Genomic DNA, 26,681 nt, shown 5'->3' on the forward strand with positions numbered 1-26,681 from the left:
GCTAAGCATGAGTCAGTAAGCAGAGCTCCTCCATGGTTTCTGTTTCAGTTTCTGCTTGACTTCTGCCCTGACTTCCTTCCCTCGGTGATGCACTATGACCTGTAAGTATGTGCTGAAATAAACCCTTTCCACCTCAAGTTGGCTTTGGTCATGGTGTTTACCATAGCGATAGGAAAGAAAACAAAGAACAAGGTCCAGGCAGGACTCAGAGATCTTGACTGTGTCTACAAAATGACTGGGAAGAAATCTCTGGAAAAAGGATGTGAACCACACAATACTTAGTCTTTTGAAAATTCTATGAATAGTGCCGCAGTCCCTCAAAATCCATAAGATAATCCTCGGAGTCACTTTCCTACCAGCATGTGTGTAACTGTCATGATGGTCCTGGATTTGGCCCCGCCCAGTTTAGGATGGGCTGGGATTGGTCCAGGTCTCTCAGTGTGGTCTCACCCTTGCCACAGGTGACTGACTGAGTTGGGTACAATAAGAATGAAGGGGAAGAACTTCCTCAGGGACTGGAGCAAGACATTCTTATGCTTAAGAACTAAAGAGAGAAAAATTCTCCTAAACTTAACTGTGTCCTTAATCAAACTATTCCTGGAGTTTAATCTACCTTTGGATTCTTGTTAATAAATTTCTTTGTGGTTTAAGGCGATTTGCCTTTAAACTTTCTGCTTTTAACTTTCAAAAGAGTACAAGTATCCTAAGGAGCCCTTCTATTCCCATCACTGTGACCCATCACCCTGACAAGAACCAACTTCAAGGAGAAAGGGCTTGTTTGGGCTCATGCTTCGAAGGGAGACAGTCCATCATGGTGAGGGTGGGGAGGCAAACCACAGGATAGTGGGATTGGCAGTCAGGAAACAGAGAGAAGACAAGAAGTGGGGCCAGGCTAAGCAACCTCAAGACCCACCCCTCATGGCCCACTTCCTCAGTGAGGCCCTACAGGTAGACAGGCCTCAGCTGGAGCTCCTCCCTGGCATCTCCATATGGGGAAGCCAGAATCTCAGGGTCCAAGCCACCTCTCAGGGGGCCTGGGAGGCCTGGTGTTCCTGTCACTTGAACCCTAAGTAATAAAAGTCCAAAGACCAAGGATCTTGTTTACTGTCCAAATCTAGGTGAAGTCCTGAAGGCTGCAGTTGTGAGCACTGTGATCATCAGCCAGCAGAGGCTAGACTAACCCTACTGAAGGAAGGGTCCGTATGCCACAGTAAGGCCCTGCCTTCTGGTCCCAGGTCCTCCACTGACAGGCTCTGAGATCTTGACTAGCTGACTTACCTTCTCTGGACCTTGCTATCCTTATTTGTAAAATGGGTTTATGCTGAATTAGTAACTTTGAACCTGGAACTCCTGTAGGCATTTCAAATGGTACACAGAAAGTGTGTACAGGTATTTTGCCTACGTGTATATTTGTGTATGGTGTGTGCCTGGGGCCTGAGGAGTCCAGAGAGTGCATTGAATTCCCTGAGACTGGAGTTACAGACAGCCATGCGGGTGCTGGAAATCAAAACCTGGTCCTCTGGAAGAGCAATCAGTGCTCCTAACTGCGAGCCATCTCTCCAGCCCCCGGCCATGAATTATCAGTGGGAATGCCCAGAGCTTCTGTCACGTTATCAAAGGAGACAATAACAAAAATTTTGTTTAGAACTACAGGACTAGAGGCTGGGGAGACGGCTCAGTAGGTAAGAATGCTTGCTGTGTAGGCATGAGACTTGAGACAGATCCACAGCACCCCCATAAAAACTATGCATGGCGGTGCATGCCTGGAACCCCAGCTCTGTCCACAGGATAGCTAGCTTCCTGGAGATAGGAAGATCTCCCTGCCCAGTGGTCAGACAGTCTAGCTGAAATGGTGAGGTACAGGCTAGTGAGGGGCTCCATGTTAATAAAGAAAATGGGAAGCAACAGAGAAGACATTTGATGTCAACCAGGTAGGTGGACCTTCACTCACAAGGGCACATATACAGAGATACTCCATGCATGCACACATGGGGGGAGGGGGAGTAGAAGGAAGATTAGGGAAGAGGAGGGAGGGAGAAGGAGAGAGAGAGAGAACTATAGTCCTAAGGTTTCTCAAAGAATCTTCTCAGAATTAGCCATTTCTGTTTCCACATGATTTTCTGTAGTAGGATCCTCATAAGGATTGCATTGGAACCAATCACAGAAGCCAAACTCCCCCAAACTCAAGTGTCGATAAATTCAGAACTGTGCCAAAACTCGGACCGTACATATTGCCGTGTACAGGAATCCTTAGGTATGGTGACATTTGAGAGCCACTGAACTTGACAAGAAGAAGAAACAAAGAGAGGTGCGCCAACCCTTCGCTTGAAAACAAGCATTCCCTACACGCTGGCCATGTCCTTCCCAGGGTGTGCACAGGGCTGGTGGGGCAGAGGGGCAGGACCGAGAGGCAGGGAGGCACAGAAGTTGGGGGAGGGGTTGCAGGGCGACTGAGCACACAGGGAAGAAGCAGTGGGGGGCGGGGTGTATTGAATGCTTAGTTCCCAACGCTGTTTTGGGGATTGGTAGAAACTTTGCAAGGTGGTGCCTCGCTGAAGAAAGTAGGTTCCCAAGGCATGCCTTTGAGGGTGACACCTGGTCCCCAGTCCCTCTCTGTCCATTTCCTGACTGCCATGAGGGGACCAGCTGCCTCTGCATGTCTCCAACACCACGATGTTCTGCCCAAGTGCATGGGGCCAGACAGCTCTGGACTGTCTTCTCTGAAACTGTGCCTAAAAGCAATCTGGCTTCCCTTCAGCTGTTTCTGCGAGGCATTTGTCACAGAGCTGAGAAAGGTATCTCATAGAGCAAGGGAGGGGAGGAAGAAGATGGGGCTGAATGCCCAGGACTCTCTGAGCTTCACAGAGGGCTCAGAGCCTGGGCTGCAGGCAGGGTGAAGGACAGATGCATACAGGTAGGATTGCCAACAAAGCTGCCAGGGCAAACAGTCCTGGACCTCAAGGAAAAAGGACAGGCTGGCAGGGCCAGCGATGGCTCGGTTCCAGCCCTCCCACACGTTTCCTCCTACTCTGCCCAGAGCCCTGGCTTCAGGAAACAAAGGCTTCTGTGCAGCAAAGCCAAGCCCTAGCTGTCCCAGGGTGGCTCACTAGGTTAAACAGGGTAGCCTGGGAGGAATTAACCCCTTCCTTGTGAACTGGTTATCTCCTGCAGTAAATGGTTTCAAACAGCACCCAGAGACCAGCCCGCCTTCCCTGGGGTGGGGGGTCCATGACTTACCTGAGTACTGCTAGCTCTGGTGCAGTTGCAATCAAAGGGTCAGCTGGGATGCAGTCACCCCCCAAGCCTAGGCCAAGGCTTCTTAGATGCTCACTATTCATCTCCTAGCTGTTGGCAAGAGGCCTCAGTTTAACCTCACGTGGCCTTCTCTATGGGGCTGCTTGACAGCACACAGCTGATTCCCTCAGGTGACCTAAGAAAGTAAGAACGAGGCCACCTTTGTGCTTTGTCCTGAATTCCACATAGTGCCAAATCTTTCACACTGTATTCACTGAGTGTCTAATCCAGCCAACATGTGGAAGAGGGGGATTCTTCTGTCCACTGTGAAGGGGGAAGTATCATAGAATATTTCATGAATCTGGAAACCACCCTGACTTCAACTAGAATAGTAACATTAAGAATATCCTCAGACTTCCATGGGGGCCATGCCGATTTGAGAGGCCTGCACTGCCAAACCTGGGGCTATGGTGACATACCAGTCTGGGCTGCTGCCGGGGGATCATGTCTGAGTCCGTGGTCCTATCACATGAGAGGTCTGTGATATTCTTGGCCTGTGGTTCCACCAAAGGCCACACAGATTCCCAGGGTCTATGTTACATCCTATGGCCATGTTTGTGTCCAAGGGCCATGTTGCCACTGGGGCCATGGTGTGTGTGCCCGGGCTGCTGCTAAGGGCCATGTCTGAGTTCATGGCCCTACTGCAGCCAAGGTCTGTAGATGTCTGTGACTCCAGATACCATCAAAAGCAATGCCAATGCCAGGATCTGGGCCACTACCTGTGGCCATGTTCGTCTCTGAGGGCCTCAGTGCCACAGGGGCCGTGTTGATAATCCGAGTAGCCTATGTAGCCGCATGGGGCCGGACCTGGGCAGCTGCCATGGGCCAGGTCTGGGTCTGTGGCCCAACATCAGCCAGGGTCTGGGCTGCTGTCCATGGCCCTTGTTACCACAAGGGTCATAGGACCCGTGTATGTTGAAATCAGAGTGCCTTGCTGAGCCAGTCCTGTCACTGGCCCAGGGATAGCTGGCCTGTCCCTCACTGGACACTGCAGTAGGAGAGCTGGTGCTGTTTCTCCATGGGAGAGCTGACCCCAGCACTCAGGAGTGATGTCTCCACCCCTCACCTCAGTCATAGGAGAGCTGGCCCCAATGGATGGGCCAAGGAGAGCTAGCTCTGCCCCTTGCCTGAGGGGGTGGTCTCAATAGCCCAGGCTGACCAGTTCAGTAGCCACCCAGACCTACATCCTGGGCCTTGGGTTATCCCACCCTAAAAACTGTCCCATCTATGACCTGCTTGAGTGTGCGAAGGGACAGGTCCGCGAAACAATAACCGCAGGACCCACATGACTGAAGCAGCAATAGGACATCAGACAGTTCTGATGATGGCCCAGTGATGATGACATACCAGAAACCAGAGGCCTTGAACTAGACCAATGACTCTTTGCAATGAATGTTTTGCGGGTGGAGCTGATTGGACAAAAGAGTGTATTACGTGGCACACTGTGGCTCCCGATGCCACAAAAATGAATGAAGAGGTGTTGGAAAGATGGAAGGACAAGGTGGGTTTTTTGTTTATTTGTTTTGTTTTTAATTAATTTGGGGGTATACTATAGGGGTAAAGGGTGGATATGGAGGGACTGGGAGGTGAATGGGATTGGGGTTCATGATGTGAAATTTCCAAAGAATCAATAAAAAATTATGTTTAAAATAATTTTTAAAAAAGAAAAGAAACAAAAACAAACAAACAGAATATTCTCAGGTGTGACAGTCCGCATAGGAATGTATCACCTAGGGATACTTGGAAGAGGATTCCCATGCCCACCCCTGCATTGTATTACCTTCCAGAGTGTGCACTGGTAAGTTTTTCAAAGCAGTCAAATGCAGATTATTAGAAAAAAAAAACAGGAATTCGTGTGCAGATAAGAGCCTGGGGTGCAGGAAAAATAAGCATAGCAGAAAGGGGATGAACCTTTTCTAAAGCCAGACCATGATGACACGGGCTTAATAAGGTGCTGGCCCCTGGAGCTCAGGTATCTTTTTTTTTTTTTTTTTTTTGCCAAAAAAAGAGGGCACCAGACAAAGGCTTGTTTTATTTTAATGACTGATCCACCTGAGGCCACAGGCAGCCCACTATGTACAGACTCGAGGGAAGCTCTATTTCTTGGTCTCTTCCTCCTTGGACAGAGTCTTGATAATCTCCTCCTTCTTGGCCTGGAGGCGCTCCTCCCGGCGCTTTCTTGCTTCCTTGGTCTTAGACCTGCGAGCCTCAGCCTGGTCAGCCAGGAGCTTCTTGCGGGCCTTGTCTGCCTTCAGCTTGTGGATGTGCTCCATGAGAATCCGCTTGTTTTTGAAGACATTCCCTTTGACCTTCAGGTAAAGGCTGTGATACATATGGCGGTCAATCTTCTTGGATTCACGGTATCTCCTGAGGAGGCGGCGCAGGATCCGCATTCTTCTCATCCAGGTCACCTTCTCGGGCATTCGGGCATTGGCAGTACCCTTCCGCTTTCCTATGCCCATATGCCTGCCCTTCCGTCGAGCCAAAGTGTTTTTCCGGCATCGAGCCCGGGAATGCACAGTCACAGGCTTCCGGATGATCAGCCCATCTTTGATCAGCTTCCGTATCTGCTGACGGGAGTTGGCATTGGCGATTTCATTGGTCTCGTTGGGGTCCAACCAGACCTTCTTTTTACCACAGCGCAGGACGCTGGAGGCAAGCCTCTTCTGTAGCCTGAGCATACTCATGGCTGCGGACGCAGCAGCGAAAGGCGGAGCTCAGGTATCTAAAGTCGAGACCCTCAGCATCCATGTAAAGGCTGGCATTGTAGCACACATTTGCAATCCCAGAACTGGGAAACAGGACAGTTCCTGAGCCGTTCATTGGCCAATCAGTCCAGCCAAAATGAGAAGCACCAGGCCTGTCTCAAAAAAAAAAAAAAAAAATCAAGGTAGAGTCAGGTGTGGCAGCTCACACCTTTAGTCCCAGTACTTGGGAGGCAGAGGCAGGTGAGTCTCTATGAGTTCAAGGCCTGCCTGGTCTACAGAGTGAGCCCCAGGGCAGTCAAAGCTAACATAGTGAGACCCTGTGTCAATGAACAAAAAACAAAGTAGAAAGGGATAATAGAAGGTACCTAGTGTTGACTGTCAGCCCTTCACACACATACACACACACACACACACACACACACACACACAGAGAGAGAGAGAGACAGACAGACAGACAGACACATACTGTCACATGCATGCATATAAACCCACTGAAATTAACATCCAATTACAATGGCAGTGCTGAAAATTCTGATTCAAATGGGGGGAAATCAAATGGATGAACTGATCAGGGGCCAAGACAGGAATTGGTAGCGCTTAGCTGAGAGGCCATGCTAGACCCATGATAAATATAGCCCATCAGCAATCAGAGCACCATTCCCAACTCCTGGACAGAGACCCGGGAAGTCCTGAAGGCAGCACACACACAGTTTCTGTACCCACTCACCACTCAGCAGACACAGGAAGGAACCCACCTGCTGTCCATGACCCAAGGCCCCAGCCAGGAAGCATTAGCTCTGACACATGACTCCGCTGGGAAGCTGTGGCCTGAAAAGACTTCTCCCTCTAGGGTGCCATAGGGAAAGCAGGGTACCAGATTCCTTCCCTCCATAGTTGGGTGGGACATCATGGGAAGCCAGGTGGGGCTTGGTGGGTGAGGGAGGTGCTTGTGTACACTCAGACCCTGGAACCTTGGGTCTGGGTCTTACGTTGGGACACTCTGCTAACAGATCTAGCATCAAGGCCCATCTTTGCCTCTGTTGGGGAACAGAATTTAGGGGTTGCTCAGGAAGTAGCCTTCTGTTTAGTCTAGAGAGTCTCAACCTTCTCTAACACTGTGACCCTTTAGTACAGTTTATTTTGGGGATCCCCAGTCATAAAATAATTTTCACAGCTACTTTATAACTGTAATTTTACTACTGTTCTGAATCATAACAAGTATCTGATATGTGACCCCCAGAGGGGTCATGGTTCACACGTTGAAAACCACTAGTTTAGCGTCTCTGAGTAGCCAACCATTGTCTGGATTCCTCTTGATCCCTGTTTATGGGATGCTGTACTAGGCCTGTCCTGGACAAGAGTTGTTAAGATGGGGCCTCTCTGTTCTTAACGGAGTCACTATTGTCTCTTCTCCATAAGGAACCATGACCTGGGTGGTTACAGACCTCTGGCTCAGCCTGCAGTGCCATTAGCCTGGACAGGGCAAAGAGCATATAGAGCCCTCTAACAACATGAGGGGCAAGTGAGCTACCAGCGCTGGCAACATGGCCTCGTGTACACTCCACTGGTATATCACCATTGCTGGGGTATCAGGAACCAGACTGAAGAGGTCCCAGGGTATGTGTGTGTGTGTGTGTGTTCTTCCAAGGTACCTGACGCCTCAGGAACATTCCCACAGAGACTTTTTGGTCTCGGTTTCCCCCCAAACTTTGGAGTGAGGGAACTTATTTCCCGGTGGGTGGGCAATGCGTCAACTGGCCTGCAAACCTTGTCCAGCCATCCTCCCTCTGCCACTTGCTGCTCTTTAACTGAACACTCCATTCCTTTCCTCCCACCTCCTTCTTTCCTAAAAAATAACAAAAAAACAAAGCAGAAAACACTGGGTCTTGCTGTATAGTCCAGGCTACCCTGGAATTTACCGAGTACCCCAGGCTGACCTTGAATTTATAGCAATTGTCTGCCCCATTCTCTCAGGTGCTGGGATTACAGGGGTGCAGCTTTAATGGAACCAGCCTATCTTTCTTTCTTCTTTCCTTCTTTCCTTCCTTCCTTTCTTCCTTCTTTCCTTCCTCCCCCCCTTTTTTTATATCACACCACGCTTTTTTATTGAAAATATTTCTACAAGGTAGAGATTAAAATTCTGTGTTAATATTCTGAAATATTCCTCCTAGATTTTTTTTTTTCTCTATGCATACACAGACAAAGGGAAACAGAAAAGTCTAGAAGGCATACTTCAGAAGTCTAGAAGAAATCCCATCCAACAAGAACCATGATTAAGTGTGAGAGGGGAAAAGAAAATTGCATAGCTAAAATTTTAAATTATATAGGCATATATATTTATATATAATTAGGGTTTCCAACCTGGCAATTTGACATTTTGGTGAGAAATTCTTCATTGCAGGGGGCTTCCCTGTGCATTGTGGGATATTTAGCTGCGTCTCTGGTCTCTACCCATTAGATGTTAGAGCCTCCTCCCCCAGCTAACCTCCTAAGCACTCGGGGATGGACTGTGAGCATTAATTATCAGAATGCAGCAGCATGTTAGGCTAGTGAGCATGGTGGCACTTGGCACAGAGGCCACACTGGGATTGCATGTCTTAAACATTAGTGACATGGTATTTATTTATTTATTATTTGAAACAGAGTCTCTCTCTATGTAGTCCTGTCTGCCCTGGAACTTGCTTTGTAGATCTGGCTGGCCTTGAACTCATAGAGATCCAGCTAACTCTGCCTCCTAAGTGCTGTGATTAAAGGTATGTGCCATCACAACCAGCTACTTATAGTTTTTAATTTTTTCACATAATGTACTTTGATCATATTATTCCCTTCTGTCACATAATCTACATTGGAATTAGGTGGGTGGGTGTGTTTAAAAAAAGAGATTGTGGCCGGGCGGTGGTGGCGCAGGCCTTTAATCCCAGCACTCGGGAGGCAGAGGCAGGGGGATCTCTGTGAGTTCGAGACCAGCCTGGTCTACAAGAGCTAGTTCCAGGACAGGCTCCAAAACCACAGAGAAACCCTGTCTCGAAAAACCAAAAAAAAAAGAGATTGTGTGTGTGCCGTGTGTGGAGGTCAGAACACAGCTTGGAGGAATTGCTTCTTTCCTTCTACCACGTGAGTCCCAAGGACAGAACTCTGTCATCAGGCCTGGGGGGGGGGCAAGTGCTCTTTGACCCCTGAGTCATCTCACCAGCCTGGATGAGCATCTTCGTTATGATCATGGTCGTAGATTTGTTCCTCAACAGGGTATCATGTAGTTCAGGCTGTTTTCAAATTCTCTCTGTGGCCCAGAATACCCTTGAATTCCTGGTCCTTACGTTTCCACCTTCCAAATTTGGGGATCCCAGGTGAGCAGCACCTTTCCCAGATCTGTCTCATCATTTGTAAATGCTTTGAATACACCTCCATCATTTGCAGGCACCTGTTTTGGCAGATTTGGGTGGTTTCCAAATTCCCAGTCATACATTGAGTTTAACAGTCTTCCATGGTTTTCATTGCTGTTCCGAGGAACCGGTGGGGGAGAAGCTGAAACAACGAATGTTCTCCACGGCCCGGTTCCTCTGGATGAGTGTACATGTACATGCATATACATGTGTGTACATGTGTGTACATATGGAGACCAGAGATCAAGGCCATGAGTGCTTCCTCCAGTCACTCTCCACCTTGTTCTTCGAGTCACTTTCTCTCTCCGATTCTGAAGCTCACATATTTGGTCAGAGTTGGTGACACCAAGCCAGCAATCCTCCTGCTCCTGTCTCTGGGGTGCAGGGATTACAGGTATGCACCGCAGCACCCAACTTTTACATGGTGCTGAGGATCGAACTTAGTTTTTCATGCTTCTGCAGCAGATACTTTCTGATTAAGCAACCCCTCCCTCTCCATGGCCCCTCTTTTAAAAGGCTGTATCACCTTTCTGTTTCTGTGGTGCCCGATCCTCCTGGTGCCCTCAGCTCTGACTTTAGGATTAAGCCCTGGTCGGATGTGTTTTGTTTTGTTCCTGCTCTTAGATGCCCATTGTGTACCTACCTATGTGTGTGCATGTGTGCACGTGCGTGTTTTTTTTCTCTGTGTGTGTTTTGTCTGTTTATTTTATTCTGTTTTGTTTCTACTCTAGGTCTTTAAATGTTTGCCCAGGTTGACCACAAACTCACAATCCTTTTCCTACCTCAGCCTCCTAAGTGTTTGCCTGGCTTAATTGCCCCTTTCCACCTTGAACCACTTAAGATTGTTGTAGTTAAATATCTGTAAGATTTTCTCTCTCTCCCTCTCTCCCTCTCCCCCCCCCTCTTTCTTTTCTTCTCCCTCCTTCCTTCCCTTCCTTGGTATGCAAATTTTGAGTGTGCAGAATTTGATGGGTAGAGAGAAAGAGAATGAGTTTGTTCGCATGGTATAAAGAGCTATCCCCCTGTGTTCTCCACTCAATCCAAAAAACAAACAGCTAATGCTATGCACCTGTCTCCTTTGCAGAGCGCATTCCCAGAGAGAACTGGAAGGGACAAGAAGGGTCCCTTGGGGACAGTGGAGATAGCAAACCAGATTCCACCTTGCATTTTAGCCCAACCTGCTCACACTTTTCTCAACTCTGAAATAGAAGGTTGTCCTGGAGATGTCCCTGGACCTGCACAGCATCAAGGAGGCACCCTGAGCACAGGAGTCTTTCTTCTCATCACACAGGGTTTCAGAACAGGGACTCTGCAGCTCTGGTTCTTACCCAACCCTGGGAGTCCACATAAGGCATGCCCTAGACCTCAGTTTCCAAGAGTAGGCAGTACATAGGCAGATGAACTCTCAAACTCTCCAGCTCCACCCTGTTGTGGGATATTATTTCAACTAGGCAAAGATGTGTTACATTTGTTTCTGCTGCATCTGTTTAATTATAAAAAGATATGTTGCATTTGTTTCTCCCTGCCTGCATAAGGCACCTGATTGGTCTAATAAAAAGCTGAATCGCCGCCGGGAGGTGGTGGCGCACGCCTTTAATCCCAGCACTCGGGAGGCAGAGGCAGGCGGATCTCTGTGAGTTCGAGGCCAGCCTGGTCTACAAGAGCTAGTTCCAGGACAGGAACCAAATAACTAGGCAGGAGAGGGATAGGTAAGCTTGGTGGGCAGAGAGAATAAATAGTGGCAGAGAAAAGAAGAAGAGAATGAGGAAGGAAAAGGGGGAGATGTCTGGGACTAGTCAGATAGACAGACAGAAAGAAAGAACGATTAAAAGCCTGATGGAGAGAAACAGGTTAAATTATAAGACCTAGCAAGAAATTATCATAAGATAAAGCTGAGCATTCATAACTAATATTATAATCATGTCATGATTTGGGAGTTGGTTGGTGACCTAAAAGAAAAAAGCCTGCTAGCCGGGCGGTGGTGGCGCACACCTTTAATCCCAGCACTCGGGAGGCAGAGGCAGGCAAATCTCTGTGAGTCTGGGGCCAGTCTGGTCTACAGGAGCTAGTTCCAGGACAGCTATAGAGAAACCCAGTCTCAAAAAAACAAAAGAAAAAAGAAACTGCTACACCACCCCTTACTGATTCTAATTTGCTATCATAATTAATAATGTGGTTTTGAGGCAGGGTCTCACAGAGCCCAGGCTGGCCTCCAACTGGATATGTAGCTAAGAATAACTAGGCTGGGCAGTGGTGGCAGCGCAGGCCTTTAATCCCAGCACTCAGGAGACAGAGGATCTTGTAAGTTCAAGGCCAGACAAGGGCTAGTTCCAGGGCAGGTAGGGCTGTTACACAGAGAAACCCTGTCTCGAACCCCCCCAAAAAGAATAACCTTGAACTTGTGACCCTCCTGCCTCACCCCTGCAGAGTTGACTGGCACAGTGGCATGCACCGGCACACCCAGTTTTCCCATTCTGCTAATCATTAAACCAAGGAAAATGAGTCCTAACAAGCAAGGACTCCATCCAAGGGCTCTAAATAGGTCCCTGAGGGCATAGGATGAGATCATGTGACTGGCCTTGGCTGGGTTTAATGATCTGGTAAATGATAATGGCAATTTTGTTACATTGTTGTGTTTGAATTTTTGAGACAATCTGACTCTGGAGCCCAGGCTGGACTCCAACCCAAGGTGCTTCAGAGGCCTCTCAGATGCCGGGATCACCAGCATGCACTGCCATTCCTGGCTTAATGATGACATCTCAAGCATGTTTCCCAGGGAACCTGTGCTAAGAGCTGCACACAAATCCCTTACTTAAGTCTAAAGACAATCCCCTAAACCTCACAGATTGTCTTTTTTATGGCCATTTTACAGATGTGCCTACTGAGGCTCAGCGAGGCCCTGTGGTAGATTACACAGCACCTGCCTTTTCCACTGTTCACCCTCTGCTCCAAACCAGCAGGCCCTAAACACTGTGCACCTAAATCACAGAGGATCTTGTGGAAATGCAGACTGCAGGCGTCAGACCTGAGCTCCCAGGACTGACTGGCTTCGCTAGCACCCTCTGAACAGTGCCGCTAACCGACTGTCCCTCCAGAGCTGACCTGGGAAGGGACTCCAGGTCTGCAGAGTCCCTGGCTTCCGCAAATATAAACTGTAGGGCTATTTTTACTTCATCCCAGGAAAAGAAAAGCCAGGGCACTGCACGCTCAGCAAACACTGCTGTTTGTGGGTCAGACACACCAAAAGGGAAAGGCTTCCTGTTGACAGGAAGAAGCTTCTAGTCTCTGCCTGTGGCCACGTTTGCTTTTTCCACACAGCGGCTGAAATCCCTGCTCTGTGTTTCTTCTCCCGGCTGAGGATGCAGAAGCATTGTACAGACCCACACTTGCTACCCCACCCATGCCTTCATGGCAGCCAACAAACCCCAGCCATAGCAAAGGATCTATTTAGGCTCCCACCTCAAGTTGGTGCTTTTGCCTCTTAGTTATGATCAAGAATGCTGCAAGAGAATTTTCATAGAGGATATTACCCAGAAGGCCACTCCACCCTTGGATAAGTGCATGCAGAAACCAAAGGGCAGTGCAAACATGCAGGCGTTGATGACTCCTTGGTTCTGGCCTTCCTGATCCTGTTCTGGTCCCTGTGTCATTCTTGTGCCTCCCCAATTCCAGGGAAGTTGAAAGGTTACTAAGAACGTGGTCACAGTTCCATTCAGTCCTCAGGGGGTTGCAGAGAAGCCAGGCCAACTGCTCTTTCTCTTTTATGCAACTATGATACGTTATTACAGATTCCTGCCTCCGTCCTCAGTGTCCTTTGCTGGAAGGTGCATCTGTGTGGAAAAGGATCAGGAAAGGAAACACTAACACTCCCCCCACGCCACTGCTTCTGCAATGATCGCTGCTGTTTTGAGCTGAAGGGTGGGGGCACCGTGGGATGTAACAGGATGTGGTCTACCCGGAGTGACGGCGAACTGAAACAGCCTGGTAGATGAGGTCTGAATTAGTTTGTCTTCTTATTATTGGGGCAAAATAACCCCCCAAAAGCAACCTTGGTACCTCAGCTCACAGTTCGAAGGCACGCTCAATCAGGACAGGAAATCAAAGCAGCTGGAGTGAGAGGTGGCTGGTCACGTGGCATCTGCGGTCAGGAAGAGAGAGAGAGAGAGAGAGAGAGACAGAGAGAGAGACAGAGAGACAGAGAGAGAGAGATGGATGCTGGTGCTCAGCCTGCTTTCTCTTCTTTATTCAGCCTAGGACTCCAGCCCCTGGAACGTGCGGCCCACATTGAGGGTGAGCCGTTCTGTGAACTCCCGGACTCGCACAGGGGCTTGTCTGCTTGGCGACTCTAGATCGATCAAACTGGCAATCGCTATTAACCATTACAGTAGAGTACGGAAATCGGGCTTGTCACGGGGCGACACCTCTGACACCTCATGTGGGATCAGGAGGTAAGATCCCTTGTTCCAAGGCCTGTCATTGGCATGCTCCTGAGGACATGGTTGGCTATATTGCCGGTGAGTTAGACTCTGTGTTAAGTCTTGTATTTTTAATTCTTTCTACAACGCTATGACACCTTCAAGTCATTGCCAATATCCTCTACTTTCCACGTAAGCCTTCAGGCTTGAAAAGGCTATCGGCCAATCTATGCCTACAGAGCCAACTTCATGGGAGTGAAATGCCCACCACCACACAGGGCCATGCTTTGAAGGGCCCCACGGTTGCTGTCATGTTCTGCTGTCACCACCTTGGATTTCTCCTTAATACTTGAACAGGGGCACTTTTCTGTACTGGGCCTACAATCTTACAAGGGGTTCTGGACACCAGGGATGAGCAGCGGGGGGTTCTAGGAGCTCACATTCTTTGCCTTCCAATGAAAACAAAGTTCTAAGTCTGCCCCTGGCGTCGGCAGAACCATTAGAAATCAGGATTGAGGTGGGGCTGGAGAGAGAATGCCTGCCTCACAGACATGTTCTTGAAGCCCTAGGTCCAGTCTCCAGTACTGGCAAGTGAAGTAGGAACTGAAGGGGCAATGTACTAGCATGTACAGTGACCCTGCCTTGTGCATGCGTGCATGTGTGTGTGCATGCGTGTGTGTGTGTGTGCATGCGTGTGTGTGTGTGATGGTGGGGAGCTGGGCTGATGATTGCATTCTTGGTCTGTAATTGCATTAAAGGAATGGCCCCCTCCCTACATGGGACATTTGACTGAGTAGGGGTAGTGATGCTGGGTTTTGGGGCAAGCTCTGTATCTTTAGTTTTAAGCAGTCAGGAAGTCAGTCCTGCCCTAGGAAGTTCAGCCCTACTGGGGGTGGGAGGGACTTTGTCCCTCAAATGGAGGGAGACATGGCACTTAGGGCAGTGATCCTGTTCCATTCAATTTGGTTCAAAGTTAATGATGTTTACTGTGTCCAAAAATGCTATTCTTAGCAGCGTGAGGGAGGGACCACAGAGGACATCACTGGAACAGCTAGGGAGACAGAATTATATCAAGGCCAATTTTCTTAGATGTGATCGTGGAATCTGTGGAACATAGGGGAATGCCTCTTGCTTCAAATTTTAGTTATGCTGTGTGTGTGTGCGTGTCCCACAGCACACATGTGGAGGTCAAAGGACAACTTGGGGAAGTTGGTTCTCTCTTTACATCAGGTGAATCCCAGGAATGAAATTCATATTGCCAGGTGAATTTGGTGGCAAACACCTTTACCCACTGAGCCATCTCACTGGCCCAAGACTATTCCTTGCTCCTGAAGACACAGAATGAATGTTTTACAGGTGACATTTTATGGTGTCTACAATGTACTCACAGGTTGTTCTGGGAACACGCGCACACACACTTGTGTAGGTGCGTACAGAGATGAGGGGACAACATCAGGTGTGCTTCTCAGGAGCCACCCGCTGGGCTTTTGGGGACACGATCTCTCACTGGTCTGGAGCTCGTCCCTTAAGCTAGGCTGGCTAGCCTGTAAACTGCAGAGATCTGCCCATCTCTACCTCCTCAGCGCCGGGTTAGAAGCACACACCTCTGTGTCTAACTTTTTCAGTGGAGTTTCTGGGGACTGAACCCAGTCCTCACACCTGGGCAGCAAGCGCTTCACCATCAGAGCTATTTCTCTAATCTTTGTGTTTTTTTTAAATGCATACTATTTTATTTGGAAAACTTTAGATTTCTAAACTACAGTCTATAAACTATATATATATATAAGCTCTATTTTTCTGTATGATGACTTTAAACATCTCCAAGGGGGAGGTAAGATAAAAAATGTTGTAGGGAAGTGACATTCACTGGTAAACCTGGCTGACAGTGAGTTCTTGCTTTCCACCACTCTTCAGTTTGGAAATTTCCTACTGAAATGCCGGGGGAATACACTATCCTTCCCCATGATGCTGTCATTCCCAGAAGACAAGACACTGGCCATCTTAGTTTGGGGACCCTTCCTTCAGCAGCAGATCCGGAGGTAAAGATTTAAGCAGTCATTCTTTTTCATTTCCTTCTCCTTTTCCTTCTCTTTTCTCTTTCTTCCACAGGGTCTTGTTCAGCCTGTGCCAGCCTCAAACTCCCTGTGTAGCTGAAGCAGCCTTCAACTGTACATATACTGCTTCTACTCCCTGGTACCAGGGTCGTAGGTGTGAGGCGCTGGGACTAGTTTACTTGGTTCAAGGGGTAGAAACCAGGGCTCCCCATTCGAACCAGACAGGCGTTCTATCAACTGTACTTGTTTCTTTCAGGAGTGGTGATCTAGCAAGCATCAGGACACAAGCAAGGACAGAAACACCATGAGGAAAGCAAGCATCATCATGTTGTCACCATCTCTGAGAGTGAAAGGGCTCCCTACCCACAGTCACCCCAAGTCTGGAGTCAGGTGGAGCATCCCACATGACGGCTGTGGTTGTAACTTGTGCTCAGAGACTGGGGAGGATTCTAGGTTGCCGTAGTGGGGGGGGGTGGAATGCCCCCAAAGCAATTGGCAACTGGCCTGGCTCCCCAGTGGGAAAACCTGGAACATGCCCCACCATCCCTCCAAGCAATCACTCAGGTTATTGTACCTAGTACAAGGATAAGCCCTAGTGGGTGCTGGAAGAAGTACTGGGGAGAAAACAATAGCCTGTCCCCAAAGGAGAACAAGGGCAAGTTGAGTAAACAAAACCCAAAAAAAAAACAAGGACTGGCAACAGTGGGAGGAGCCCAGCACACCCATTTATCTAGTCAGCTCACTCTTAGCACTCTGTGCTGGCCAGTGTTCTAGACACAGGGCTATGAGAAGATGAAGCAACAGAAACAAACACATGGAAAAATGAAGGAAAACATATGAAACAAGAATTATAGATCTAAGCCAGAGGTGGTGGCACACGCCTTTAATGCCAACACTCAGGAGGCAGAGGCAGGCAGATCTCTGTGAGTTCAAGGCCAGCCTGGTCTACAGAGTTCCAGGACAGCCAGGGCTATACAGAGAAACCCTGTCTTGAAACACCCCTCCCGCCCCCCCAAAACCCTGTAGATCCAGCTAGGTGGTGACAGCACACACCTTTAATCCCAGGTCTAAGGAGACAGAGGCAGATAGATTTACAGGAGATCTGCAAGCCACTGTGACTATCTTAAGGGTATGTACACTAACTCAGTTCTCTGCGGGTCTAGATGGATGAAGTGCCGTTAGGAGCTGAAGAGACAACCCTTCACGTTTAAGTGGAGGGCTCTCTTTTCCGCAGCCCTCTCCAGGGGATCGACTGTGCCTTGTGGCCTGGACTGGAGAAGGTTTCAGCAAACGGACTTACATTCCTAGGGTAGCTGTAGGAGAAAGGCATGCTGGCTCCTCAAGGTTTTGTGGTAGATCAATCACATCACCTCCACGGTCCCTCTAACATTCCCAGATATTGACCCTTTAGATAAAATAGACACACCCACAAAATCTGGTTCAACTCACCCCTGAATGTTAGATGGGATGTTTCTAGAAGAGTTGATGGTTAATTACTACCAGAGGTGTTTTGTGTGACTTCAACATTAAGCATATTACTTACTGGTCATCTGGTCCATCCGGTAACCAAGGCGGAGGGGACATGTAGCTGCTGTAGACAGCTATAGATATGTGGGGAGAAGGAAGTATGGGTTGGAAGGGAGTAGGCCATCAGTAGACTAGGCCCTGTCTGAGTCTGAGGTGAAGCAACTTGTTCACACACCTGGGTGGAAGAGGAAGCAAGGAGGTGGGGCTGGGCCAAACGCGGGGCTGTTGTCTCTAAATCCCACCCCTTAGCAATTTATTTCCTCTAGCTGGGTTCTGTCCCAAAGGTTCTCCAACCTCTCTAGGCAGCACCACCAGCTGGGGGCCAAGTGTCCAAACACAGGGAGTGTGTGTGTGTGTGTGTGTGTTTCACACTCAGACCACAACCACTGGGCTTTTGTGTGGCCACTGCTATTGTTTAAAAACAAACAGAATTGGATCTTGGGGGGATTGCTGGCCTATTGCTCAGCCTTCCTTTGTCAGCAGAGTACGGAGTGAAAGCTTCTCAGGTGTTTATTGCCTTCCTGTAATTGCAGGAGGGGGAACTCCTTGTTTTTCTGGTTGGTAGCTGAGGAGACCTCTTTCTCTCTCTCCTAGAAGTTTGGAGCCTTGAGCATAGTAGGAGGCTGCTCTGATCTAAGGTTGGCTCCAGCGAGCCTGATCTGGCAGCTCACATCCAACACTGCGACTGCCCTTGAATCTTCTGCCGTCTTTCACAAGGATCCACTTCCAGGCTGTAGACATCACATTTGGTCCAGGCTGGGCCCCTGGGGTTTCTCAGGGCTTCTTACCCTCCATGGAGCTGGCCTAGGCCCCATTTCTTTCAGGCTGGCTGGTAGCAGCAGCCCCTATTGGCTTTACTCCCAGATCCCCCACACAGCAGTCACAGGAGCTTCCTTGAATGAACACCTGCTTGTGGGGCATGTCCCTGCCTGTGGCTGTAGCTGTTGCCAGCAATAGGCACTCAGAAATGAAACTATGCCCAGGGCACAGTCTCACAGTCCCCCCCCCCCCCAAAAATCCAGTCCCCAGGTCCACCTGTCTCTAACACTGCCTCTAGGCAAAAGGAGGAACCTCTGGCTCCCGGCACTGAGATATCTGCTGGGACTCCAACAGGATAGCCCTGCTACCTCCAGACCCTCTCATCTTCCCCTGCAATACCACTCCCACTCCCCTACCCCACCTCCTCTGTCCTCCAGATCCTACATTAAGCCACCTCTGTAGTCTGACTAGTCTTCCTTAGCTGGATCTTCAAGTGCATGGAACCCCCAGGGCCAATTCCATCACACCCAAGACTAGAATCAACCACCTGTCAGGGAGGCTCCAGGTTGGAACAGCAGTTAGATGTGTAGAAGACACATGATGGATGGATGGATGGATGGATGGATGGATGAGTAAATGCATGATGCATGGATGGATGCATGCATGCATGGGTGGGTGAATGTATAGATGGATGGGTGAGTGGGTGGATACATGGATGCATGGATGGATCTGTTAAGCATGCAGAAGTGTGTCTACAGCATCCCTACATGGACTATAGAACTCAGAGTCCAGAAAGTGCGAGTGCCAAGAAATTCCAGCCTCATTTAACTTTCGTGTCTGCTGAATCTAATAATAAAAATGTTGAGCTTGTATTTTTCTATGCTGTTGCCTTATTTTCTTCTATTACTTTATTTTTATGACGTTTTATGAAAGCGTTGGTCTGCAGTGGATTAGAAATCTTAAAAGCTGGCCCATTAGCCAGATAATTTGAAAAACACTTATACATACCTCCTTATTCGAAGAACAATACCGCGCGCGCATGTGTGTGTGTTTGTGTGTGTCATGTGTTACAGTGAAAATACAACAGAACAGGGAGGGCCAGGCAGATAAATGCAGATGAATCTGTGTTTTCTGGGGATGCTTTTCCTGAGGAGACTATCAAAACCAGAAGAAAAAAAAAGTCAGGCAAACCTTTCTCAGAGTCCAGCAGCCTAGAGTGAAGTCAACAGCTGCTTAGGCAGCCTTCTGACTGCAGAGCCCCAGAGGAAGAATAAATTGCAGCTATTAAGATCATCCTATTTGGCCAATGACCCCTACAGCCTTCACACACAGGGATCCTGCACTATCGCGCCATCCCCAGAGCGTCCCTCTCGCCCCCACCAGAGACATGACTTCTAAATCTGTTGCCTAACTTTCCCCAAATCTGGCTTCTATTAGAGAACTATTTCCCAAATTAACCTCCGTGCCCTCTCAAGTGAGGAATGCGAGAGATTTGCACCAGGCCTTTTCTTCTGTTTCCAACAGGCATGTGTGCCTGCAGGAGGCAGAGACTTCCGGGCTGGAAGTGGCGGAGCGGGGGATCATTTCAGCCACTGTTCTTTGAAAGTCTGCACAAAGCCTGTTCTTTTCAGGGCTGGGTTCCAACCCCGGGCTAGGAGGGCCCAACCTCTGGCACCCCAGCCCTTTGCACAATGCTTTCTTAACGAAAAGCTCTCTTGTCTCCCCAGGTGGTCTCTCCAGGTGCTAGCCCGGGGCGATGTTTAATTCATGCTAAGGGCTTTGCCATTAAATCACTTCACAAGTGCTGAGCAAGGGGGAAAATGGCGGCTTGCCGAGCCCTGAGCTACTGTGATGGGCAAACGGGAGTTACTGAACTTTATCTGAGTGCGTGAGGAGAGGGCAGACAAGCCGCCCGCAGCCCCTGCAGCCCAGAGTTATGATTCTCCGCACTTGTTCAGATAAAGGTCAAAAAAGGTAGCGATTACGCATTCCTGGCCACATTCAGCTCCCCCACGCCCCACCCGTGAAATGGTTTTTGTAGCTATGGGGTTCTTTTTTCAAAGACAGAGCTGAACATATATTAGTATAAAAGTTCAAGGACCAAACTACAGCTTCAGAAACCATGGACTACAGTTTCAATTTCAGCATTAGAAAACCAGTCAAAGGCAGTGAGACTAGCCTCAGAAGCAATCCAGTCCTGTAGGGACTGCCAGCATGCCATGCCAAGCCCCTCCAACACCTCCAACACCTCCATTCTCCCATGGGTGAACTCTGGCCTCCACTGTGGTGCCTGCCGGATTTGGCCAGCGAGAGGTGGTAAAGGTTCCAGAGACTGAAGAGTGTGGCTGAGTGACCTGTGGCTGCTCCTTGGAACCTTGAATGCACAGCGTGAGCAAGCCTGGGCTAGCTGGAGGATGAGACGAACCCTCCCAGCCGTAGCCATTCAGGACCAACCGGCCCGCTGGATGTGGACACGTGAAAGGCCGTATTGAATCACGCATCCCCAGCTGAACCCCCAGATGACCATAGAGTTCACAGAGGCCAGACAACAGCCTGTTCTCCAACCATCCGATCGTGAAAAATAATTATTTACTGTTTGTGTGTATGTATGATGCATGTATATACATGTGTGTGCCTATGTGTGCATGTGGAGGCCTGAGAACAACCTCAGGTGTCATTCCTCAGGGATGAAGTCCACCTTGGCTTATTTCTTATTAGATTTATTGATGTGTGTGATGCATGGGCCATAGCACACATGTAAAAAGATCAGAGGACGGCTGGGCGGTGGTGGCGCACGCCTTTAATCCCAGCACTTGGGAGGCAGAGGCAGGTGGATCTCTGTGAGTTCGAGACCAGCCTGGTCTACAAGAGCTAGTTACAGGACAGGCTCCAAAACCACAGAGAAACCCTGTCTCGAAAAAAAAAAACAAAAAAACAAAAACAAAAAGATCAGAGGACAATTTGGGGATGTCAGTTCTCTCCTTCCACCGTGTGGGTCCAGGGGATTGAACTCAGGTTGTCAATCTTGATGTCAGGCACCTTTGCCTGCTGAGCCATCTCTCTGGCCTGTCCACCTTCTCATTTGAGACAGACAGTTTTTCACTGGCCTGGAGATTGTGGTTAGGCTAGACGGGCTGGCCACGGAGCCCCGGGGATCTACCTGTCTCTGCCTTCCCAACACTGAGATTATAGCACCCACACACCTGGCTTTTTCGATGTGGGCTCTTGGGATTGAATCTAAGCCTTCAGGCGTGCAAGACAAGAAGTTTACTAACTGAGCCATCCCTGAGCCCCTGCCTGCAGTTTTAAGTGAAGCCGTTTGGTGTATAGCTGAATCCAGCCAGTGCACATTCATCCACGGCATCAGCCTTGTAGGTCTTGGGTTTGCTCTTAGACTAAACGCTTTTGCTAGATCCCCAGGGTGATCTGAATGAGAAATGTCCCCACAGGCTCTTGTATTGGAACACTTGGCCCCCAGCTTGTGGTGCTGTGTGGAGTGGTTATGGAAGCAAGGAGCCTTGCTGGAGGAAGTCCCTGGGGACCGGCTTTGAGAGTTTATAGCCTTGCCTGACTTCCAGTTCATCCCAGTTCCCCTTTTCTGTTTCCTGCATGCCAGCAAGATGTGATCTGTTAGTTTTCTGTCTACTTGTTGCTGTCTTGCCCCTGCCATTGTGAATTCACCCTCTGGAACCATAAGTAAAAATACAGTTCATTTCTTCAGTTGCATCTGATCGTGGCATTTTATCAGAGCAACAGAAAGGTAACTAACCCAGCCCCCCAGAAGACCAGGCTAAAAGTCAAAATAGGATCATTTATTAAAGGATCACATACCAAGACAAAGCCATGTTGTTTATCCAACCCTCTGAGAAAGCAGAATCTGAGGGAGCACAGCCAAATAAACCAGAGGCCAGCGTCAACTGTCACCATAATGAAGCTCCCAGGCTTTAACTCTCAGTCAACAACATCTACCTGGAAGTAACCTGATGTTTTTATTGCCTGTCTCCCAGCTGCTTCAGAAGCAAAACAGCTCTGAAACAACGGGCCTACAGGTTTCTGCTTTCTTAGGCCTTTTTTTCAATTGTCTATAAACCTGCCCACTTTCTGGCTTCTGACAGATTGCTCTATAATACAAGCAAACAAACAAACAAACAAAAATGCAGCCAGTTACACTAAAATGTCATCATCTTGGCCTTTGCTAATGTAGCCATCTATTTGTTCATTTAACAAATGTGTATTGAGCCTCACATGGCGGTGAGGGCCTCTCAGCCCTGCTACCAGGAGGCTGAGACAAGAAGATTCCGAGTTCAAGCCCTACCTGGCCTAGCATGTGGGAGCCCCTGCTTTCAATTCCCAGCATCCTTCACTCTCAAACTCCCCAAAGGAACTATTGAATACTTCTGGTTAGCTCACTGTGCTTAGCATGAAGGTCTCCTAAGGAGCCATGCTGTCCCTGAAGTTGAGGGTGTAGCTTACTCTAGCCTAGGGCATTGCACTCTGACAATCAGGAAGTGCTCAGAAACTTTACACCTAATGAACATATGAAATGGAATAAATCTCCAGGGGACAGTTATAGAATCCGGGCTTTTCAAAGTGTAGACTGTCTGACTCAGCAATTCCACCTCTCAGAATTTAATTGAAAAAAATGTTTTCTGGATGTGTGCAAAAACCAAAACAAAAATAATTAATTATGAGAATGTCCTCTCATTGCCTCGTTTAAGGTGGCTTCATTTGATTCAGTTCAAAAGATGATAGGTGTGAAGGCCTTATTTGGTGAAAAATAACCTTGCTAAACCCTGGTACAGGTAATTCTGGTCCACTGTGAGTAGTTTAGTTGTTGCTGTTCGACACAAAACATTTAACTATTGTGATGGCTTATAATGTCAACTTGAGAGACTCTGGAAACTCACAGGAGACAGGCCTCTGGGCATGCCTGTGAGGGACTTTCTAGATTGGGTGAACAGAGGTGAGAAGGCCTGTCAGTCCAGCTTTCCGGAGGCTCAAGCTCAGTGCCATTCTATAGGCTGGGGTCCCTGACTGAACAGAATAGAGAAGGGAAGCACCAGGATTCCCCACACACACATCCCCCTCCCTCTTTCTGTTCCTCCCTACCCCGCCTGCAGAGTAAAAGGCTTTAAAGGCGTGGCCACTGCACAGGCTCTCTGCTTCCTGACTGGATGCTGTACCTCTTCAAGCTCCTGGAGCCTCAGCTACCGGGACTGTGGCAGACTCTGCTCACACTGTGAGCAGAAATAAACCTTCCTTCTGAAGTTCCTTCTGTCTGGAATTCTGTCACAACAAGAAGACAAGAACTTAACTTTTGAGATTTTGAAGTTTTATTTTCTCTACTTTAAAAATGAGTTCGCTGGGGCTTGTGTTAATGTCCAGGCACACCTTGGCCCTGCCCCTCGGGAACTTGGCACCCCTCTGCACATGGCAAGTAGTTCCCTGACTGTACCAGACGCAAAGGTCCCTTTAAGAGACAAGTTCTGCTCACTCCTAAACTCTTCCCACAGAGGCAATGGGTCTGGGTCTCTTTCCCTCTCCTTTCTCTCTCTTCTCTCTCCCTCTCTCTCTCCATCTCTCTCTCTTTCTGTCTCCATCTCTGTCTCCCTCTGTCTCTGTGTTTCTCCCTTCCCTTCTCACCCCCTCCCCTCCCAATACCCTCTTCTTGATAAAACTCCACACTCAGGCTCTCTCTGCATGGCATATTCTGTCACCCGTTGCGGTACTCACTCGTAGTGGGACCTGCCAGGGTCCCACTTGTGTCGTATCTTAGCACATGGTGGTGCATGCCTTTAATCAGCACTCAGGAGGCAGAGGCAGGAGGATCTGTGAGTTGGAGGCCAGCCTGGTCTGCAGAGTGAGTTCCAGGACAACTAGGGCTGTTACACAGAGAAACCCTGTCTCACCCCCCCCCCCAAATAGAATAAAATAAATAAAAATGTCTGAGTTCGATGAAACCCACATAAAAAGTGGAAGGAGAGAAGTGATTCCATAAAGTAACACACTGCCCCCTTAATACACACACGTGCAATAATAATAATTAAACTTATTTTCATCCAATCAAGTATACCCTGGCTTGCTATGCTAGGTCTATCAATAAGGCATTGGTTAAATAGTCCCAAGGTGAAAGACGGAAATAATAACAAGCAGAAAAGAAGTCAGAAAAGGATAGCCACCCCCCCCTTTTTTCTGGAGGGCAGGTTTTTGAGACGGGGGTCTCTCTGTGGAGCTCTGACTGTACTGGAACTCGCTCTATAGACCAGACTGGCCTTGAACTTACAGAGATCTGCCCAGTAGTAATGGTCTTTTCTAGTAGCAGGCTGGCAATTTCTTCTGCCTTGTTCTATTCTAGTCTAAGTTATTATTACTAGTGTGTGTGTATATACACATGCATGTAAGTATGTTCGTGTGTGGGGGCTGTCCAGGTGCCATGACAGCTGTGTGGGGGTCAGAGAACAGTTTCAGCGGTTGATCTTTTCCCACCTTTTACACACATTCTGAGAACTAAACTCAGGAAGTCCGGCATTTCTGACAAGTGCCACCTTGCTGCCCCTTTCCTTATTTTTTAGTTTTTTTCCATTTTGCCTGAAAAAAAGGGCTTCACCATGAAAAGAGAACTTATAATCAGGGCTGCGGGTGAGAGTGCTGGTGGAGCATTTGCCTAGCAAGAGGGAGGAGCCTAGGTTCCCCCCCACCCCCCCAGCACTAATAAATAAGCAAGCGAAGTTCAGGGAAATGTCTCAATTGGGAAAGTGCTTGCTAGAGTTCAGTGTCTAGACCATGTAAGAAAGCATGGGATGGTAGCTCATGTTTGCAATCCCAGCACGGGGCAGGTGGGAGCAGGAGGATCCCTGGGTGAGCTCCTGCCCAGTGACTGGGTAGATGACATCACTAAGGGACAGCATTGGAGGTGTGGCCACCCATGTGGCAACTGCACACATAGGAACACACATATAAGTAAAAAATAAATGCACAGTAAATGAAAGAAATGAATCATTAATTTCCTCCAGCCAGAGAATATCTAGGAATATAACTGTTGACTGTCAGGTTGGTATTATTATTATTTCCCTTTTTGGGAACTGAGAATTGAATGAGGGTTTCATACGAACTCTCTACCACAAGTTGGGTGACCACTTGTTGCTGAAAGAAGTCAGAGTGCAGAGCCACGCAGCACCTTGGTGTTAGAAAAGCCATGTATAAGACTTTGCTTAGTTTGGGTGGCCTAGGAATGGTGGACGGGAGCAGGCTCTCTGGAGTCAGGTTGCTGTCAGAAAGGGAAGGACTTAAAGAATGTCATCATGGAGCCTCCCTACATGCAAAGAAGAATAAAGCAAAATAAAACACATTGTCGAACAATGGTACCCCAGTTTGGTGGAAAGGGGTGAGGAGACCTGGTTTGGGGGGTTTACTTTGTCCGACTTTGTTACCCCATGAGGCGGTCTGTCAAAGAAAAGAGAACGTTACAGCATCACTGAGCTAGAGAGCTTTGATGTCAGATGTCACTGTTACTTTCTCTGTGTAGCAATAAGAGTAGGAACTTGACTGGGCCATAGTGGCACCTTTAATCCCAGCTCCCTGGAAGCAGAGGCAAGTGGATCTCTGAGTTCGAGACCAGCCTGGACTACAGTGCAAGTTTCAGGACAACCAGGGCTACACAGAGAAACATGTGTGTGTATCGTGAATGGTGAAGGCGCTAGATGAGACATGGAATAATGAACGTTGGGTTTGTTTCCAACTTTTGAGTGACGGTTGCTTAGGTTTCTTCCTTCTCAATCTATTTCCAAAGAGGTTATAAGTGAAGAGAAATACGATGGTGTTGAAAATAGAGAAAACCCTAGAAAGAAAATGAAACAGAACAAAGATGAGCTTGCTGGAAGGTGCATCAGAGGTTGGAAATTGATTGGGGGATGGAGCTCAACCGTAGTGTGCTTGCCTAATTTTCGAAGCCTTGGTTTTGATCTTCATCACTGGGAAAAAGAAAAAGAAAGAAAACACAAAAAGGAAAATCATTCCAGGCAAAATTTCCCTTTGGAATGAAAAAATCTTTGTATAAACATTGTAACCGAAAGGTTTTATTATTGATGAACTCAACATTTCAACCACACTGACAGCTTAATCAATTCGCCTCTGGCCAAATTGCTCTTGACCAAATTGTCCGCTGTGATTTATACACCAGAACACTGGAGATAACCTGACCCCCACAAGGGGTCACGAAAGAAACCTAAATAAATTGTGGGTCATTGACACAACAAGCGCCGTGCGTGCATTGAGGCTGACACCCTTAGACACTTCTGAAAGGGATAAATGAACTTTTCTAAACATTTAAAAATAGTTACAGATGCCAATCAGCCCAATTAGTAATGACCACACAGCAAGCTCCAGGGCTCTGACTGGCAGGGAAACACACTCCTCCCCCTTAAAGTCACACACACAGGGATAAGGGAATGGCTGGGTCAATGAAGTGCTTGCTCTACAAAAGCATGAGGACCTGAGTGTGATCCTCAGAAACCACTTTAGAAAGCTGGGCAAGGTGACATG

The 26,681-nt window shown here is 48.3% G+C and overlaps 1 protein-coding gene across 1 annotated transcript; it reads right to left on the reverse strand.

Moving 5' to 3' along the window:
• Positions 1-5,315: 5,315 nt before the first annotated feature.
• On the reverse strand, positions 5,316-6,001 carry LOC121438937 (60S ribosomal protein L19). The gene has a single exon (XM_041639450.1). The coding sequence runs from the start codon at positions 5,979-5,981 to the stop codon at positions 5,391-5,393; it is 591 nt and encodes a 196-aa protein (XP_041495384.1). The 5' UTR covers positions 5,982-6,001; the 3' UTR covers positions 5,316-5,390.
• Positions 6,002-26,681: the final 20,680 nt, after the last annotated feature.

Source organism: Microtus oregoni, unplaced genomic scaffold (genome assembly GCF_018167655.1).
Source record: "Microtus oregoni isolate MIOR12 unplaced genomic scaffold, Mior012 000002F_ref0000024, whole genome shotgun sequence".
NCBI classification, from domain to species: Eukaryota; Metazoa; Chordata; class Mammalia; order Rodentia; family Cricetidae; genus Microtus; species Microtus oregoni.

Coding starts and splice junctions, on each gene's coding strand:
- LOC121438937 (XM_041639450.1), bottom strand. CDS start 5,981: ATGAGTATGCTCAGGCTACAGAAGAGGCTTGCCTCCAGCGTCCTGCGC.